The following is an 18,345-nucleotide window of genomic DNA, read 5'->3' as shown; positions in this document are numbered from 1 at the left end:
GCAAGGTCAATAATATGTATGATATACATTTACAATGCATATATGGGATACATGTATGGCATGCAATGTACATTTATAGGTGATGGAAGATAAATACAATTGCATAAGTTACATTTGCTTTGCAAATAATGTATGCCTTGCCTAAGGATCATATGGCATCATTGCTGTGAAACATTATTTATGTTCATTTTACACATTACAGTTTACTTTGTCTTGGTAGTCGAAGCAGTGTAGAAATTTTGAATATGGATACATCTAAGGTTCTAACAATAGTTATGATTCACATATTTGGATCATAATTGGTTTTTCATGTACGTAGATCGTAACTGGTTTAAGTGGCTAGAATTTCAAACATACAAAGGACTTGAAAATGGTTAAGCAATAGGTATACATGTTGTTTGACTATTATCTTTGCATGTATTTCTAGTACTAGCAATAAATACTTTTGATAAATTACAATATAATCACCCCAATTGAGAGCAATTGCAAGGATTTCAAAAAATAGATCTTTCACAAGGACATGAATTTTTTAATACTTTGATTAGCATTTAATTTATTTATTAATCAAATGTACAAATATGAGACACATGTATATTATGCAAGGCAATTACTTCCCAATGACTAACCATGGATCCTAATATGGCATTGGGTATCGAAGGTAAAAGTTGTTTAGTCATATTAGTCAAGTAATATTTGGTGACATATTTTAACCTAAATCATTTTATTAGGCATTAATATTAGTGATAACATTAAGAACTAAGTACTAATTAATTAATTAATGCCAATTCAAGGACTAATATCAAGAATACTTGGATGACAAATTGGTCTACCTAGTTTAATTATTTACTATGAAATTATTTTCTTAAGAAAAAATAGTATTTAAATTAATTTTTCAAATTAGTATTCAAAAAAATAATTTAATTATACTAAGAATTACTAGAAATTGCAATTAAAATGTGCTATTTGGAAAAACTTTTTCATGCAAGAGAAAAAAGGGAGTTACTAAAGACTAGTGAAACCTCATTCTTACATTGTGGAGATTAGGAGAGAAGAGAGTTGTTGCAACAATTTCCCAACCATTCGTGATCAACCCAACTACTGGAGGCTATCAAAGAGCTGGCCACAACTGATCAAGAGGCCATAAGCGGTAAGTAATAATCCCTATAGGCCGTCTACAAGTAGGTCGCACCAATTTTGGGACCCACAAGGATAGGCAACTACATATAGGGCTCTTAATAATGGTAGGCTCCATCAATCAATCATTCATAATAAGCAATACTAAATTTCAACTATTTTTTATGATAAAACTCTAAAATCTCTCTCTAGCTTTCTCTCTTTTCTCTCAACCAATTCTCAGATTCCCTCCAAAGATCTCAACTAAATTCAATCCTCCCAAGCACGTACATTAAAAATTTTGTGCTACGAGATTCTTATTTATATGACAAAAAATAAGATTTACTAGCCACCTTAGAAAAAGTGCTTAAGATTCAAGGCCTAGGACTTGAAATTTTGTTACAAAAATTTAAAGATTTCAAAAAAATTCAAAAGCATGATTAACTAATATTAAATTTTCAAGCAAAATTTATCTTCCAAGAAGAAAATTGAAAGCCAATCCCCTAGACTCGTCAGTTGCTATGGACAACAAGATATATTAAAGACTAAAGGAGATCAAGTTGGATCCCAGTGTACTTCAACCTTTTAGCAATACAAGTTTAAGAAATACTAAGTGCTAGTTTTTGGGACCAATACCATGTCCATTGTCCAAGATTATGTGGTAAAGAGTGCATTTTCAGATTTATGTATTTATATATGCTGTAGTAAGTGCTTAATCAAATTATTTACCACCCTATCCGAAAAGGAAGATTGGTTTCATGGCGGATGCTCATGCAATTGAACTTAAAAAGATCTAGGCCTAGCCAAGATCTATAAAAGAAAATCTTATGACTATTGATCTCCATAACTATGGTAGAGAAGTGAATTAAAGCTCTGCCCAATCATTATTCTTCCCCCTGGCTCTCTAGTCTCACAGAGATGTTACAAGACAAATATAGTCTCTCCCTCTGGACATAAAATGATATATTGAGTATATATAAGTATACATAAGCTCCTCCCGAGAGTAGTGCAAAAAGATCAACTCACAGAACCATCTTTTTGGCAAAGCTAAACAAAATTGTCCTTAGGCCTTCCAGTAGTGTTGACTAATGCTTCAAGACACCCATTTCTTCTCAGTTTCCTGCCTAATTCCCTTATCTAAAATGGAAAGATGAATCTCAGGCACCTTGAAATTACAGCAGGCAAAGACTTACTACCTGTGCTACAGAGCATTGGTAGCCTGCAGAGAACAGCAAGTGATGGACTCGACAGGCTCATATGGTCAAAACCCACTGGCAGCAAAAAGGCAAGCACACAGGTCATCTCACAATTACAGCAAGTTGTAATGACTGGGAACAAGCAATATCGCATTCATATGCTGTGCCCAAACAAACTTACAGAACATCAAAGTAAAACCCACCTCAAACTAGATTGTAGAATGACTTAATCCTGGCCCTATGGACTCTGTAAACTTGCTCTGCTTGACTTGGCTAATAGCAACTGTCTACACATGCCAGGGCTCAAGAGCACTAGAAAAATATAGCAATGACAGGTCCTATTCACTGCAAGCTCAACAGGTTTGGCAAATACATCATCTTGATGACATCTAAGAATCACATTCATCAAGAAATACTGCCACAAGCTCTACTACTGTGCTAAAAAGTTGCTGCTAGCCTTTCTTTTGAACTGGAACTAAAAAAGGTTTACCCCATGATAACATAACATAGGGCTGTGAATCTTTTTTAAAGAGAGATTCAATGTTTGTCGGTGTTTCAAAAACACAAATGGTCAGACTTTGAGATATTTTAAGCAAGTCATTGCTGCACTATATGTCACGTATGTTACAACCATATCTGTTACAGCAATCAGGCAAATGCTTGTGAATTTTACTGACATGTCATACAGCATCATTAATGAGAAACATTACAGGTTTACCAGCCTATAACCATGTGGCCTGTACATTTTACTGTCTGGCCATGTGTCTTCCACAACAAACCCTCTGCTGACTTCAACCCACTTGCACAAGTTTGTATTTGGATTTTGTTCACCTTTTTCAAATTGAGACTTCATTGATTGCATAATGAGATCAGGATCCCTGGACATTTCAGCAACCATAAACCGTCGCTTTCTGGGGATTTTAGTTCTCTCTGCCTGACATGTCATACAGCATCATTAATGAGAAACATTACAGGTTTACCAGCCTATAACCATGTGGCCTGTACATTTTACTGTCTGGCCATGTGTCTTCCACAACAAACCCTCTGCTGACTTCAACCCACTTGCACAAGTTTGTATTTGGATTTTGTTCACCTTTTTCAAATTGAGACTTCATTGATTGCATAATGAGATCAGGATCCCTGGACATTTCAGCAACCATAAACCGTCGCTTTCTGGGGATTTTAGTTCTCTCTGCTTCATCCTGAACTTTTCCAGCCATGATCAAGAACTCATTCATGTCAAGCAACTGCTTTTGACGCATATCATCCACTTCAATAATAACAGGTGAGAGCCATTCCAACTTTGGAACTATGTACCATTTACTGTAATAATGGATGGGTAAGCCTGCAAACTTGAGAAAATCACCAACTCGAGTCCACCATCCAAGCCAGTGTCCTGGATTGATATTTGATTTTGAACAGAGTGTCTTATCCTTGCATGGCCTTAAGTGACACTTATTGGAAATTAGCTGGAACCATAAATGATATTCATAAAATAAATAACCTTTTAAAACAGCTTTAGGAAAGACCCTCAATATTTTCAGGTCCCCACATGACTTTGATTGCAAGCCCTGGGTTGAGCATGAGCTTTGGGCAGGCTTGCTGAAACTGTTCTTATTTCCAGATTCCAGCTTTTCAGACAGAATTGGTTCCACAAAAATATCGCAATGAGGAGAATACCTCATATGAAAAAGTCTACATAAAAGAAGGGCTGAATGTGGCTTTTCTGACAATGCAATCTGATTGATAAGCCGCATTTTACGATTATATAGGGTTTCTCCAATATGAGGGCCTAGATAGCACCCAAAAAGCATGTCATTGCAGGCACACCCAGAACCTGCTTGAGAAGCTGAGGTTGATAGAGTTTTACAGCCAGGGCATCCAGTGTAAATCCCAGTGAATTCTTCTGATGACTCACTTGAGGTTCTCCATGCTGCAGTAAGTGGAGTTTCAAATCCAAACATTTCCCAAGGCCCAGCATAGAGCAGAAACTTCACTGATACTTCCCAATGGTGTATAGAAGCTTCTCCGTTCTGTTCGCTGCTGCTTAAACTGATATCCATATTTTTGCTGGCCAAACCATACATCTCTCTGCTTAAGTTGCCAACCACTGGTTCAAATAAAAAGTCAAATTCACCAACTGTAACAGTCGGTCCCTTCCCTTCTCTCAGGCGATGCAGCTTCCTGAGTTGCCTCTTCTTTCTTTTGCCCAATTTACCATGTGTTTCTGGCAAGCCTCTGTCATGTGTTACATTGGTGTTGGCATCTGCATCATGCATGCCTTTACCACTCTGCTCCTTATCATGTAATTGTAGCTGTCCAAAGTCCTGAAAGTTATCAGACACCTCTCCACTTGAGTCAACAATATCATTTGCAGTCAGTGAATTAACACTAGTGACTATGTCTTTGCTGGGTATGTTCTGGTGCACACCCAGAAAGACTTTGATAATCACCTCTCCAGGCAATACATCCACAGTAACTTTAGGAGCCTCTGCAAACCCTACGGCAGAAGGGAAAAGAGCTTTTACATCATCCATAACACCTCTGTCAGCTAACTCTGGAAGTTCTGAAAGTGATTCATGAACAACCTGATGTAACACCTGTTGTGAAACTAGCAAGCACTTTACTCGAAAGACTGGAGAGAATTGTAAGATGTACTCCACACAGAAGGCAAAATGCTGACCTGAATGACAACAGCATTCCAAGAGAGGAAGTTATTAGAAAGGCATTCACTTCGCTACACAGCTTCCTGTTAGCCAGTTATAAAGGTATCCATCAATTTCATTAAAAGTGTATGACTTATCACTTCATGTTAGACTGGTTTCTCTGCTAAGACTACTTCTAGGCATGAGATGAACAAAGCAATGCACATTTCTTCACCTCTATCTCATAGAAGCCATATTAGAATAAACAATTGTTTGCTTCATAATTTTGATATGGTATGGTTCAGTATTTTTCTCAATTAAATAATATCACTGTATACATTTTGTTCTGCACATTCAAATCACCAATTTTCCCTAAAAAAGCTACAAGAACTGCTTGTTGTTTTCAAATCATCATTCCTAAGCCACTAGAACATTGTTGAGAACAGTGACTTGAACCTCTAGGGCTAATGCATGTAATGAAAGACAAAGAAATGTTGTTCTGTCACAAAGCAGGATAGGGCCACGAGAAGAATGGTACAAATCTAGAGTAGGAAGCAAGCATGTACCTTCAACTTGTGTGTGGGCTGATATTCCCTGAAAAGGTAGGTAGTGCACCCTCTGGGCTGCAAATGCAGTTGTCTGAATTCTGAGGATGATGTCACATAGCTGGGTCCCCCCTTTTGAGATGAAACACAGAGATGGCGACTTGTTTCTAGGATGAAATGTAAATTTGCAGACCTATCTGGATGGCTGGAAACTGCTACAAGTTGCTGGGTGCTGCTGAGGATGACTCACTGATATTTTTAATCCATTTCCATACAGCAAACAGGGATGCATGTGAAAGTATGATTTAGACCTTGGGACTGAATCAGACAGGCATCCAGCTCAATGCACAGAATGGAATATATGGGAACTTTGGCGCGTAGTTAGGTTTTCCAAGTGGAATGCATGGCAAGTTGCATGCACTGTAGGTATGCAGGGTTTACGAGTAATTGCGGCCTGTGTTGAAAATCATGTTGCAACTGTTGCAAATGATAGGATGCTCCCATGTGGGGCACCACGAAAATTGCAGCATGTAATAAGCTGAGAGAAAAGCTTTTGTTCTCCAGTATAAAGCATGCAAGAATAGCAAATTGTTTTGTTTTTATGCAAGATGGACAAGTGGTGACATAAGAGAGTACAATTTTGCAAGTATCTTTGAATGTTCACTTTAAGGTTAGTAACTTGTGCAATGTACTTTTGAGGATAGATTCCTTATGATGCATGGTCATCTTTGGTGTTATAAAGCAATTTGCATCCTAGAGACGTAGAGCATCAATATACTTTTCCTATAGTAAAATCAGTTAAGACTTTCTTTGACCAAGTTTGAGACCAAAGATGGATGGTTTTGTAAGGGATTTACATTCTGTGTCAAAAGGCATTGGGTGCACCCTTTGCTTGTTAAGGACAAATAGTGATGCACAAGTGTGCTTTAATGACCCATAAGAAAAGGCCTAAATTTTGATCAGTCCCATCTTTATAAAAAGAGAGTGTGATAGGTCATAAATAGAGAGTGTGCTAGGTCATGTGCATTCCTTTCGCCATCCAGTCTAGCATCATCACCAGCTACTGCCATGACCTTCTAAAGGCTTCCCATACTGCATTTGATTCCAGCTACTGTTGCCATCACCTCAGCCCTCTTTGCAACTGCTCCAGCCCTTGTCAGAGTGATTCCAGCTGCTGCCCTAATCAGCACAACCTGGTGGGCTGCTGTATTTTCATCCTGCAGGCCGCCCTGATACTACTACTCAGCTAGGGGTCATCTACACTATTCATCAGATCAGGCCGCTCAGACTGTTGTCCTTCACTGCTACATGTCACCATCAGTTATAGAGGCTGCATTTCACAGTTCCAGCACTCCCCATCATTGACTAGCTGCTAACCTGCTTCCAGTGATTGTTGATAAGGCCGCCATGAATGCCATGTCATCATCCTAAACAATTCAGTACAGCTAATGAGGGCGGATTTGGGAGCATGAAGACCACAAGCCTGTCCAAAAAATCGGTGACCCCACCATTCAAGATAACCCACGAAGAGGCATCTGAGCTAGTAGTGTGTCTCAAATGAGACATGGGTGGACCAAAACCCATAACATGTATAAACTCTGCCACAAAAGACCAATCCAAGTAGTCAAAAGCCTCTTCAAGATCCAATTGAACCAGCACGACCTCCTGCTTGAGTGATTAGCATAGTCAATCAGAACATTGTGCAAAATATTCCTGCCCTTGAAAAATCCATACCGATTAGGGTGCACAATGCCAAGGAGATGCCTATGGAGGCAATTAGACATCACTTTAGAGAAGATTTTATGCATAGATCCCATCAAAGAAATGGGTCACCAATGTTTCGACATCAGGGCGACCGCACTTTTGAAATCCACTTAATAGCTCCTACCTTCCATGACGCAAGCATGATCCCAATCTTCAAAACTTGTTGGTACATGCATGTCAAGGGTTTCACCAAACTAGTAGCATAAGCCTCAAAATTCATTACTCAAGCAATCTCATTCCAAACTTTTGTCCTTCGGAAAATGCAACAAAACATCCATGACCTCTTCCTCATGTATCTCTGTCCAAATTGTCATGAATGTCTACCAACACCTGATTCCCAACCAAGGCATAGAAAGCCGAACGGGCCTGGCTGGTTTGCTTAGTAGAAAGAGACAAAGAATCGAGGTCTAGAAATTAATCTCTGCACATATGCACAATGGATTGCGGATTTGTAACCATATTGAAAGTCTAACCATATTCTTTGGAGCGGGAGAGACATGCAATCTCGAAAAAATTTTATGAGACTAGCATGAGGTATATTGCGAATTCTCAATCAAACTTTGCAATTTGGCTTGCTGATATGATCTCAATTGGAACTACTAAATGAGATTCATCAACTTTATAGATAATGGGAGAAAAAACTAGATCATCCAAGGAATCAAGTAGCAAAAAGCATGCCAAGGCCAACATTGCTTCAACTGCTTGCTAACGCTGCCTACAAAGGGGCATGATAAATACCATAATGCTTGGCAATGCTCTGCACATTGAGAATTTGCTTAAAAGATTCACTGCCCTCAAACGAAGAAACAAGTAAAAACATGTCAACCAACTATCCACCACTAAAAAATGGATGCTTTAGATAAGATGAATTGAGACGCAAGAGGAGCCATTGATAAACACACACATTAAAATCTCCCATCAGCACTCCCAGTTTGCCGAGTGATAGACAAGCTTCCAGATGGTCCCAGAGATCCCATCTAGACAAAGGATCATTCGGTGCATAGAGGCCAACCTACCATAGAACCTCTCCTTCAAAAAAAAATTCAACAACTAAAAAGTGGCCCTAGAACATCATTCTTAACAAGAACCACTAAAATTTATTGTGCAAGACCATGAGCACAACTAAATAGTGTCGCATTGAGCCCCCTACATAGAACAAAACAAACCCATGGCAATCCACAATTTTGTTTGCTTCATTGTGATTTTTATGCTCAAGAGCAATAACACATCCCATTGATTATCATGCAAAACACGCCACACGTCATGCTACTTACTATGTGAACAAAAGCCACACACATTCCAAGTGGCAAACCTCATATATCATGACAAAAAGGGATTCTTGATTGCACTTTTTGGGCTAGAATATCAGGAGAGCCCTCATCAAGAAAATCAGCCAATACTACAAATGATTTTAAATCCCTACACTCCACTTTGACGGTGGAGGGATCATTCTCATGCTTCAAGGCAGCCCTTGGATAACAATCATTCCAAGGGGTGATCAATTTACCTCAAGGATCATAAGCAAGCTGAGCAAGAGGGTCACTCGAACAATCAGTAGAAGCCTTCGTAGCAGAAGATTTCCAAGGGGCCATCGGAACCATGTCATTAGTAGTGGGTACGAAAGACGCCTTGTCTTTGGGCTGCACATAAGTGCATGCCCACATCACATTTTTTACCTCTTCTAGCATGGACATCAACCCTAATCAAGTGAGTCCAATGTCTGCATTGGTTGTTTCCCTTTATCCACATTAATCCGCACAGGGGCCTCATGTGCTTGAGGGCCATCAGCCATAAGAGCATCATTGACTAGCGAAGCCAATCCCCAATCCACAGCAACAATCTTCTCTGGACATTCAACCATAAAGTGCCCCAATTTTCCACAAGAAAAACAATGCCCTTCAAAAGTACTCCATTTTAAACAAAAGTGCAATGAAGGCATTCCATGACAATTTAAGTGCAACCAATTGGGCCTTTTACGTGAGGTGAAAACCTGAGTTGGCAACGATCATGCTGATGTAGCATTCCTAGAGCAATCAAAAGGTGTTAGAGAGTGCAAACTAACATGCAAAGGTTGCACAAATTCAAAACTGTCTGACAATCCTAAGAAAAATACAATCAAAGCTCCTATGTCTCCATCAGAGGAGCTTTGTCTCCATCAGACTCTGACAAAGCTCACAACCAAGAGATAACAGACTGATAGACTAAAATAGGTAGGCTAACACCCCCTCTCAGACATGTATTTTTGAAACCTCACTTAACATGTGAATGAATTTCTAATCATATGGTTAAGTAAAAGTTACACAAGTGAGGTGTATTTGGAGTTAGAGTAAATTTATGAGTCCAAAACCTAAGAAAATCACGGGATATCAAAGGCAAAAGTTGCGATAAGTTATGCCGCACAAGTATCTCGTGCCAGTTTGTCGCCCTAGGTCATTCATTTGGTCATAAGTGTCAGCTGGTGACACTAGAGAAGTGGTGTATAATTGTACCTAACGCCAATCTAATGGTCAAAGATGGTGCAGAGACACTAGGGAATGGAAGTTGCCTAGCCAATTTAATTATTAGCCAATCAAATAATTTTTTTGGGAAAGAAATAATTATTAGATTAATTTTCAATATTTAAAGACTAAAAATCAATATTTAAATATGGATAATGCTAGAAAAACCATTTGAAAAGGTTGTCACTTGTCAAAAATGCCCATGCAAAACTGAAAAACGTCTATAGAGGCTAGAGAGAGGCATCTTCAAGAGAGAGAAAGGAGATCTTGTTGGTCTAGTTTGCAGTCATTGAAGGACCTTCTGAGTTAGCCTAGGGCAGGAGAAGACCAATCAAGAGCAAGTGACAGCATCTACAAGCTGTTGAGACAAGGCAACAACAGTAAATGACTGATTTTCTTCAATTCTTCGAGAAAAAAGTCTGAATTTTCCTATACTACAAACAAGTAAGCATTTTCATTTCTTTCAAGGACATATACCGAAGGGGACGATGCAAAAGAGAAACATATGAAACTACATCCACTATCAAAACATAGCCAACTAACCCAGATACAAACAAATGGTAGAGAGTATTAAACTTGGCACCACGTGCAATGACAAGATTCCCACGCATAATCTTTCATAAGGAATCACCAAAAGAAACTACATAACCTGCATCATCCAAAGTGCCACAGAGATAAGGCTCTTCGTGAGAGCCGGTACATGATGTATATCATGAAGAGTAAACATACAACATGAACCAAACTGCAACTGGACATCACCAATACCAACTATATCTAGTGCCAAGTCATTACCCAAATGAACAGATCCAGTCAAACTGTGATAGGAGTAAAACCACTCTCTATAAGGGGTCACATAAACAAAAGCCCTTGAATCTATCAGCCAACACTGAGTATACCCTAGCAAAGCATCAATCAGCTGTGAAGTATCAAGAGAAGAAGCTGCAAGTATGAAATCATCATCAAAATCGGTCTAGACAACATTAATCTCTTCAATCTTAACACTTGACTTGCTAGGAAAACTGCTACAATTATCATTTTTGCCCTATACTTTACCCTTGTCCTTTTCATTGCGCTTGTCCTCGCGCATTTTGTGTCCCTGTGGCTGAATATGCCATGCTTTCTCACACTAATGGCAAATCAATGAGGACTTACGGCCACAAAACTTATTGCAAGACTGTCTACATGATTGAGAACAAGACTACTGAGAGTCTCTCCCACGGTGGTCATTACCACTCCTACCATTATTGCCTCTAACTGTCAAAGCATAAGAGGTGCAAGAAGCATCAACATTCTTTCTTAGAGAAACGGAATGGGACTATGCCTTATGGCATAGAGGTCGAGCCTGGCATCCCTCTCGTTTTCCATTCTCCTTAAACCAAGTGCAGCGTGAATCCGCTTCGGCCCTGGCGTTTTTGCGTAAAGTAGTTCGCTTGGGGTTCGACGCTAGTTGCCATTTAGGAAATGACCAGTAGGGGAAACCCTGATTCAGGTCGGTCCTAAGTGGGAACGGCCAGAATACTTCCGCTACGTGGCAGACGCGGAAAGTCCTAGATCGCAAACCCCGTGACATTCCATAGGAGTGCCGGGCGGAGCTTTCTAGACCTCCTTTCCGATGGACTGCTGAGACGTGTCATGAAGGGAACAAGTGGGTACGTTACATAAAATTTGGGACTTCTCATGTAATGTGATGTATTTGTCCTTGGAACAGCTGTAATCAATTGTGGAGTGCTGTAGCACAAGGTTTAGTGCTTCTGAAATTTATTTGCAGATCTGAAATTTTTGCTTTTTCGTGGTTATTTATTGTTGGTTGGTACTTGTTTGTACCTTGGTCACTTGTGTGACAGTTTGGGCCTACATTTGCTGAACCTTTGGTCACATTTGGGCTGAAAATCATGGCTGGCAACAATGAAGCAGTCATCTCATGCACATTAAGAAGCTTGAAGGAGCACATAACTTTGCAGTCTGGCAAAAACAGTGCTACAATATCCTATTGCAGAAGAAACCGCCAAGGCTGATTAAGACCAAAGGGGCAAAGCCCACAGATATGGAACAAGAAGACTAGGATGAGTTAAATGAGCTTGCACACTCAACCATCAAGCTATCGATTTCTAATGCCTTATTGTTTAACATTGAAGGTTTGGATTTTGCCTATGCTATTTGGACTCGACTGGAAGAACTATATGCCCAGAAGAGTGCCGCAAGCAAAAGTTTATTGGCTGAAAAAGCTAATGGATTTGCATATGAAAGAGGATACAGCAATGTCTACTCACTTGAGTGAGTTTAACTTCATTTTCAGCCAGCTAGATGCCTTGAAGTTCATGATTGATGAAGAATTTAAGGCTACGTTCTCGCTTTGCACTCTACTAGAGAGTTGGGATACATTCAAGACTGCTATGAGCAATTCTAATGCGATACTTTTGTATGCTGATGTAGAGAGTGCTCTACTCATGGAAGAAATGAATCAGCAGAACAATGCATCCAATAAGTCTTCCAATGCTTTGCATACTAGGGGCAGATCACAGCAAAAAGGCAAATCTAATAGCAAGTAACGCAATCACGTGGTAAGGATGTTGAATGCCATCATTGTGGCAAGAATGATCACTTTAAATGTGACTGCTACAAATGGAAGAAAGAGAAAGGAAAGGGCAAGAAGACACATGATAGCAAGGAAGAGAATAAAGAGAGTCAACCTAAGAAGAGCAGTGTCAAAATTGAAGAGGTGAATGTAGTCACTCATGACAGTGACAATGGGAATGACATACTATTTGTCTCTTCACACTTTAGTACACATGCTTTACTTGAAAATACGGATGATGACATGCATACTTGGATTCTAGATTCACGTGCTTCCTTTCCTGTCACCCCTCATCGTGAGTGGTTTTCTAACTATACAAGGGGCCGACATGGTGTTGTCCATCTTAGGAACAACTATGCATGTGACATTGCAGGTATTGGCAATGTGCAGTTGTAGTTTCAGCATGGTTCTGTCTTCACACTTCAGCATGTACGGCATGTATCTTAGCTCAAGAAGAGCTTGATTAGCACAAGGTAGCTAGATGACGATGGATTTCATATCACCTTTGGTGATGGGAAATGGAAGATATGTAAGGGATCTAGAGTGATTTCCAGAGGTTGTAAAAGTAATACCTTGTATCCTCTCCATATATCTAGTGTGCATGATCATGTTGTTGTCGTAACCGAGCAGCCAAGTGTTTCTTTGTGGCATGGCCGGTTGGGACACATGAGTCAAACTAGAATGAAAGTGCTTTCTCATTTGGGTTACTTGCCTTGTCTTCATTATGCTGATTTTGAGCATTGTGATCTTTGTGTTTATGGTAAATATGCACGGACGTCTCATAAGAAGTCTCTTTCACTGAAATCTTCTCCTCTAGAGTTAGTACATTCCGATGTATGTCAAATGCTAGGGTTATCTTTAGGGGGAAAGAAAGACTTTGTCACCTTTGTCGATGATGCTACACGGAAGGTATGGGTTTACCCTATTCGTAGCAAGAACGAAGTGCTTAACAAGTTTCAAAAATTCTTAGCATTGGTTGAAAATTAGACTGATAAGACACTTAAGTATCTTCGCTCTGATAATGGTAGGGAATGTGTGTCCAAGGCCTTTCAGGCGACAGCAAAGGGATAAAGAGGGAGCTCACTGCCCCTCATAATCCACCCCACAATGGAGTTGTAGAGCGTATGAATCGAACCATACAGGATAAGGTCCATACGATGTTGTCTCATGTTGCATTACCCAATGGCTTTTGGGCAAAGGCTATTATGATAGTTGGGGAGGGGGGAAGTTCCCCAAGAAGCGTGGTCAAGCAAGCCACCTTCAGATGCACACTTGAAAGTGTTTGGCTGCGAAGCATTTGTGCACATACGTAAGGAAGAACGCAACAAACTTGAGCCAAAGTCCTATAAATGTATTTTCCTAGGATATGGTGATGAAGGTGAAATGGGGTATAGATTATGGGATCCCGAGAAAAGAAAAGTAGTACGCAACAATGATGTTATCTTCTGGAAAGATTGCATGCACAAACAGCCCGAAAGAACAGAGAAAGTCCGTAGGGTTGTATTCCGGGAAGAAATACCTTTTGGACAGCAAAATATACCCGCTATACAGCAGCAAATACCTGCTATAAATGAATCTGCAAATGCAGAAAATAATGTTGGAAATGATCAGCCAGCCATTGCCCATAATGATGAGCCACTGGATGTGTAGGAATAGCCACGACAGCAAGCTGATAATGCTAATTTGTAGGCTAAAATGCCAGGACAGCAAGCTGAAAATGAAAATTTGCAGGCTCAACAACCAACAAACAATGATCATTGGGCTAGGAGATTGTCTAGGGCTACTAAACAACCTGATAGATTCATTCCTCGTGCAAACAATGTCGCTGATTATATCATGTTGACAGACTATGGTAGACCGTCTTTCTTCAAGCAAGCAATGGACAGACAGGACAGCAAGAAATGGTATAAAGCCATATTATCAGAGATGAAATCTCTTGAGAAAAATGGCACTTGGGATTCGATGCAGTTGCCTAAAGGGCAAAAAACCCTTCCATGCAAATGGGTTTACAAGATAAAGGTCACTTCTAGTTCTTCGCCAAAGTAAAAGCAAGATTGGTTGCGAAGGGGTATAAGCAGGAACATGGAGTTGACTTTGATGAGATCTTCTCTCTGGTAGTCAAGATGACTACATTGAGAATCATTTTGGACTTAGTTACAGCTGAAGATATGGAGCTCATATAGATGGATGTAAAGATTGCATTCTTATATGGTGATCTGCATGAAGACATATATATGCATAAAGACTACTCACAGTACAGTGACTGGCTATATGCCACCTGAACTTATGCATGGATAACAACCAATTATGCCAATTAAAGAATCTATTCTCACATGGAGTCTTCTACCTTGGGAGGAAGGCATCAATAGAGAAGAGTTGTTGACTTTGCGCATATGGCAGCTAGAAAGAAGGCCTGAAGATGTTCAAGCAGCTATTGAGAAGCTAAAGACAGCAAGACTAAAGAACAAAAGAAGATTTGATAAGTAACATCGACTTCGGCCAAGAGCAATTCAAGAAAATGACTGGGTGCTTGTCTATGACAACACCCTAGACAATCAATACAGTGCTTCTAGGAAGATGGTAAAGCATTGGTTTGGCCCGTATGTGGTAAAGGTCGTTCATGACAATGCCACATATTCATTGGCTGAATTGAATGAAACAAGCATGAAGATACCCATAGCTGGAAAAAAAATCAAGCTCTTCAAACGAAGAGAAAGTTCAACATATGAGTTAGAAGACTTGGATATAATTCAAGAGCATGAAGATATAGAGGAAGAAAAAGAGGCACAAAAAGAAGACATTGACATAGCAGAAGATACTTCTTCTAACACTGCAAATCCGTAAGACTTTGGCACATGCCAGAGGATGTGCAGGTTAGGAGGGGGTGGATGTTGTGCCGCTATGCGCACACCGTGTAAAAAAAATCTAGAGTGTGGCTTTCTTATTGATTTAGAGAGCCAATGCCATTTTAGGCATTAGTGTTAGTGTCCATGGTTCAAAAATATTAGATTTTAGCCAATTTTTTATCTTTTAGATATTATCTTTTGTAAAAATCCATAAAACTGTAGACAACTTCTAGATTAGAATGACATGTAGCTTTCAGTCAATTTGAGAGGATTTTATGTAAAAAGAAAGATTGACGAAATCGCGCAATGCGCGATCGCTGTTTTCAGGCAGTGAACAGCACTCCGAAGGGGGAGATGAAGGAGTGATCTGGTAAAATTCTGGCCAAGCGTGCTGGAATTTTACACGATTGGAGGCATGAGATTGGCGATCTAAGCAACATAGAGGAATGTATTATTTTATATACGTTTTTCTCTATTAGAGTTATATCTTCTCGTAATGCTGAAAGAAATTGGCAGGCTTCATCTCTGTTAGTATTCTTCTTCATTTTCTATTTCTTTTTTGAAGTATTATTCTACGTCTTCAATTTCTTCGAACCCCTTCTCTTCCGTCTACTCCTCTCCCCAAATCTACCTTCACCCTTTTGTCTCTTACCCTCGTGGTGGACTCTTAACACCAAACGCACAGATACTGTGTTAGGGAAAGTTTATATTATCATCAAAGGTGAATTTCGGAAGATATTTGGGCTAATTTGGGGCTGATATCTTCAATCATATTCAGAGAATTAGCTACAGCAATGTTCTTTTAATTCATTTCTTACTCTACAGAAGATATCTTGTAAAAAAATGCAAGTATTATGTGGCCCTATGGCAGGGCAATGTTTGTAGATCATTCATAGATACTTTGAGTTGAATTAAGAGGAGCTTTTTCTCTTATTTCTTGGTTGTGGTAACTTATCCTTATCAGGAACTCAATTTGAAGCTCTCTTGAAGCAAGTCTCTTTGCCCTACAAGCCTTGTAATTGACTCAGAAGCTTTTGTTTCTAACAATCTACATTGAATGTAATCATGCAAAGTTGATTCATGCAATGGCATCATGTATAAATGATGGGATGTAGAGTTGTTTATGAAGAACATGCAGTTGGAAACTCTGTCAACATCTTCAAGAACTTGACTTAAAACCTTCAACCCTTCTCTTATCTCTACCATCTCCAGAGTCTAAGCTCTTGAACCCCCATACATTCTTCTCTCTCAAACCCCTGTAATTGACCGTGAAGTACCTCTTGAACCTTTAAACATTCACTATAATCTACTTATCTCTTGAAGACACATCTCTATCTATCTTGTCCAATTTTCTTGCCAAATCCCTGTGGTGACCTTCAACCCTACACGTTGTGACGACATCCTGACATTGCCTTTGCAGTGGGAGTGGTTAGCAGATATATGGCAAACCCTGGTAAAAAGCATTGGGAAGCAGTGAAAGGTATAATGAGATACCTCAAAGGCACAAAGGATTTGTACATTTACTTTGAAAAGCAAAAGGCATCTATCGTTGGCTTTACGGATGTAAACTATGCTAGTCCTGCGGACTGCAGAAAGTCCACTTCTAGGTATATCTTTACCTTCACAGGAGGAGTAGCCTCTTGAATCTCCAAGCTACACAAGTGTATTGCATTGTCTACTCCAGAGGCAGAGTATGTGGCTGCCACTGAGGCATGCAAGGAGGCTTTATGGCTTTCGCGTCTGATGGGAGAGCTTGGAATTTCAAAGTTACATGTTCTCCATTGTGATAGTCAAAGTGCTATCATGCTAGCACAAAATCTCATATTTCATGGAAAGACGAAGCACAAACAGGTAAAGTATCACTTCATTAGAGATGTATTTGACAGCAAGAGCATTGAGCTTGTCAAAGTGCATACAGATAATAATCCTGCAAATCTTCTCACGAAGTGTCTTCCAGTAGAGCGGTTTGCTCATTGCCGACAAATGATGGGAGTTGGATGGGTATATGTATTTCAACTTTGTGCATACCTAGACTTAGCTAATTCTTTTCTCCTCTTAAGCCACATTGGCATTAGGTGGGAGGTTGTTGGGAATAAGGACCATCGTGCCTTTTATATATGCAGGAGTATGAATACACCCTTAGCAAATTTGTACTTTCATATATATCTATCTAAAACCTAAAGAGGTATACAACAAATTGTACCCAAGAACATCGTGCATCTCTCTCTCTAACTCTCACTCGCTACTCTTGCTCACGTTTTGCTCTCTACCTGACATTTCCATCGCCCGACATTGCATCGCCATTGCACATCGCTCACTTCAGGCTCTTCCTCAGGCCATTCTTTGACAGCACAGCACTCCAAATCCCTGAGCCTTATGCCACATCCAAGATCTAAAAGGGGATTTTAGAGATTTAGTCATCCCTTGGATAGGCACAAGCAAAGTAGAGTCACTCTACAACATATTTACACCTTTCTAGATCAAGTCAAACAGATTTATGCAATCGCCAACTGATCATAGCATTTCTAGGGCAGTCCAAGTAGTATAAGCAGTATGGGTGATCTACATTATTATATTCATTTTTTTCAACCTATTTATCGGCTGCCTGCCTGGAGTATTTACAGCTCCAAACTTGGCAACAAGCTGATCTCCACCTGGCAACTGCAGCTGCCTGCATTTTTGCATTTGGTGTGGCCATCTACATCATCCTCCACTTCCTCTATTGTATCTATCTCCACTCGACGTCACACTCCAACATCTCTAACTGGTGGTTAGAGCACTCAATATCTATCTCCAATGGACATCACACTTTGACACTCTTCAGCTCTGCCCTTGAGCATTCTATACACTACCACATTCATTTACAGCATTTATTCACTTTAAAGTCCTTCTCTCTCTTTCTCTATTTGTGTGTGTTTCTCTATTTGAGTTTTGAGTTTGCGTTTAGGGTTTGAGTTTTGCACATCAGTGTCTGAGCCTTTGTGTTTCAGTCATGGTCGTACTTTCTCTGTTTCCTTGATATAGATATACATGTTTCAATCTTTGTGTTTCAGTCCACCCATTCATGTTATTTTTGGGCTGATCCAATGTATGTCTAGGTACAGATTCTGTCCTTGAAACATGTATACCTTTGGATCATGTCATTTCTGCCAGCCAGTATCTC

General features: G+C 39.7%; 1 protein-coding gene across 1 annotated transcript in view; it reads right to left on the bottom strand.

The window, feature by feature from the left end:
* Positions 1 to 3,060: 3,060 nt before the first annotated feature.
* The window catches only part of LOC148027221 (uncharacterized), a 52,156-nt gene continuing 36,871 nt past the window's right edge, over positions 3,061 to 18,345 (bottom strand). Inside the window, exon 4 of the mRNA XM_087690405.1 lies at positions 3,061 to 4,992. Within this exon, the coding sequence (XP_087546531.1) occupies positions 3,278 to 4,992 (1,715 nt within the window). The 3' untranslated portion in view covers positions 3,061 to 3,277. The remainder of the gene's footprint in view (positions 4,993 to 18,345) is intronic.

The sequence above is a fragment of the Lygodium microphyllum genome, chromosome 13, assembly GCF_053477565.2.
Source record: "Lygodium microphyllum isolate KBCC chromosome 13, Lygodium_microphyllum_v1.1.10, whole genome shotgun sequence".
In the NCBI taxonomy this organism is placed as follows: Eukaryota; Viridiplantae; Streptophyta; class Polypodiopsida; order Schizaeales; family Lygodiaceae; genus Lygodium; species Lygodium microphyllum.
Note: the sequence above shows the minus strand (reverse complement) of the source record. Positions and strands in the feature narration are given on the sequence as shown.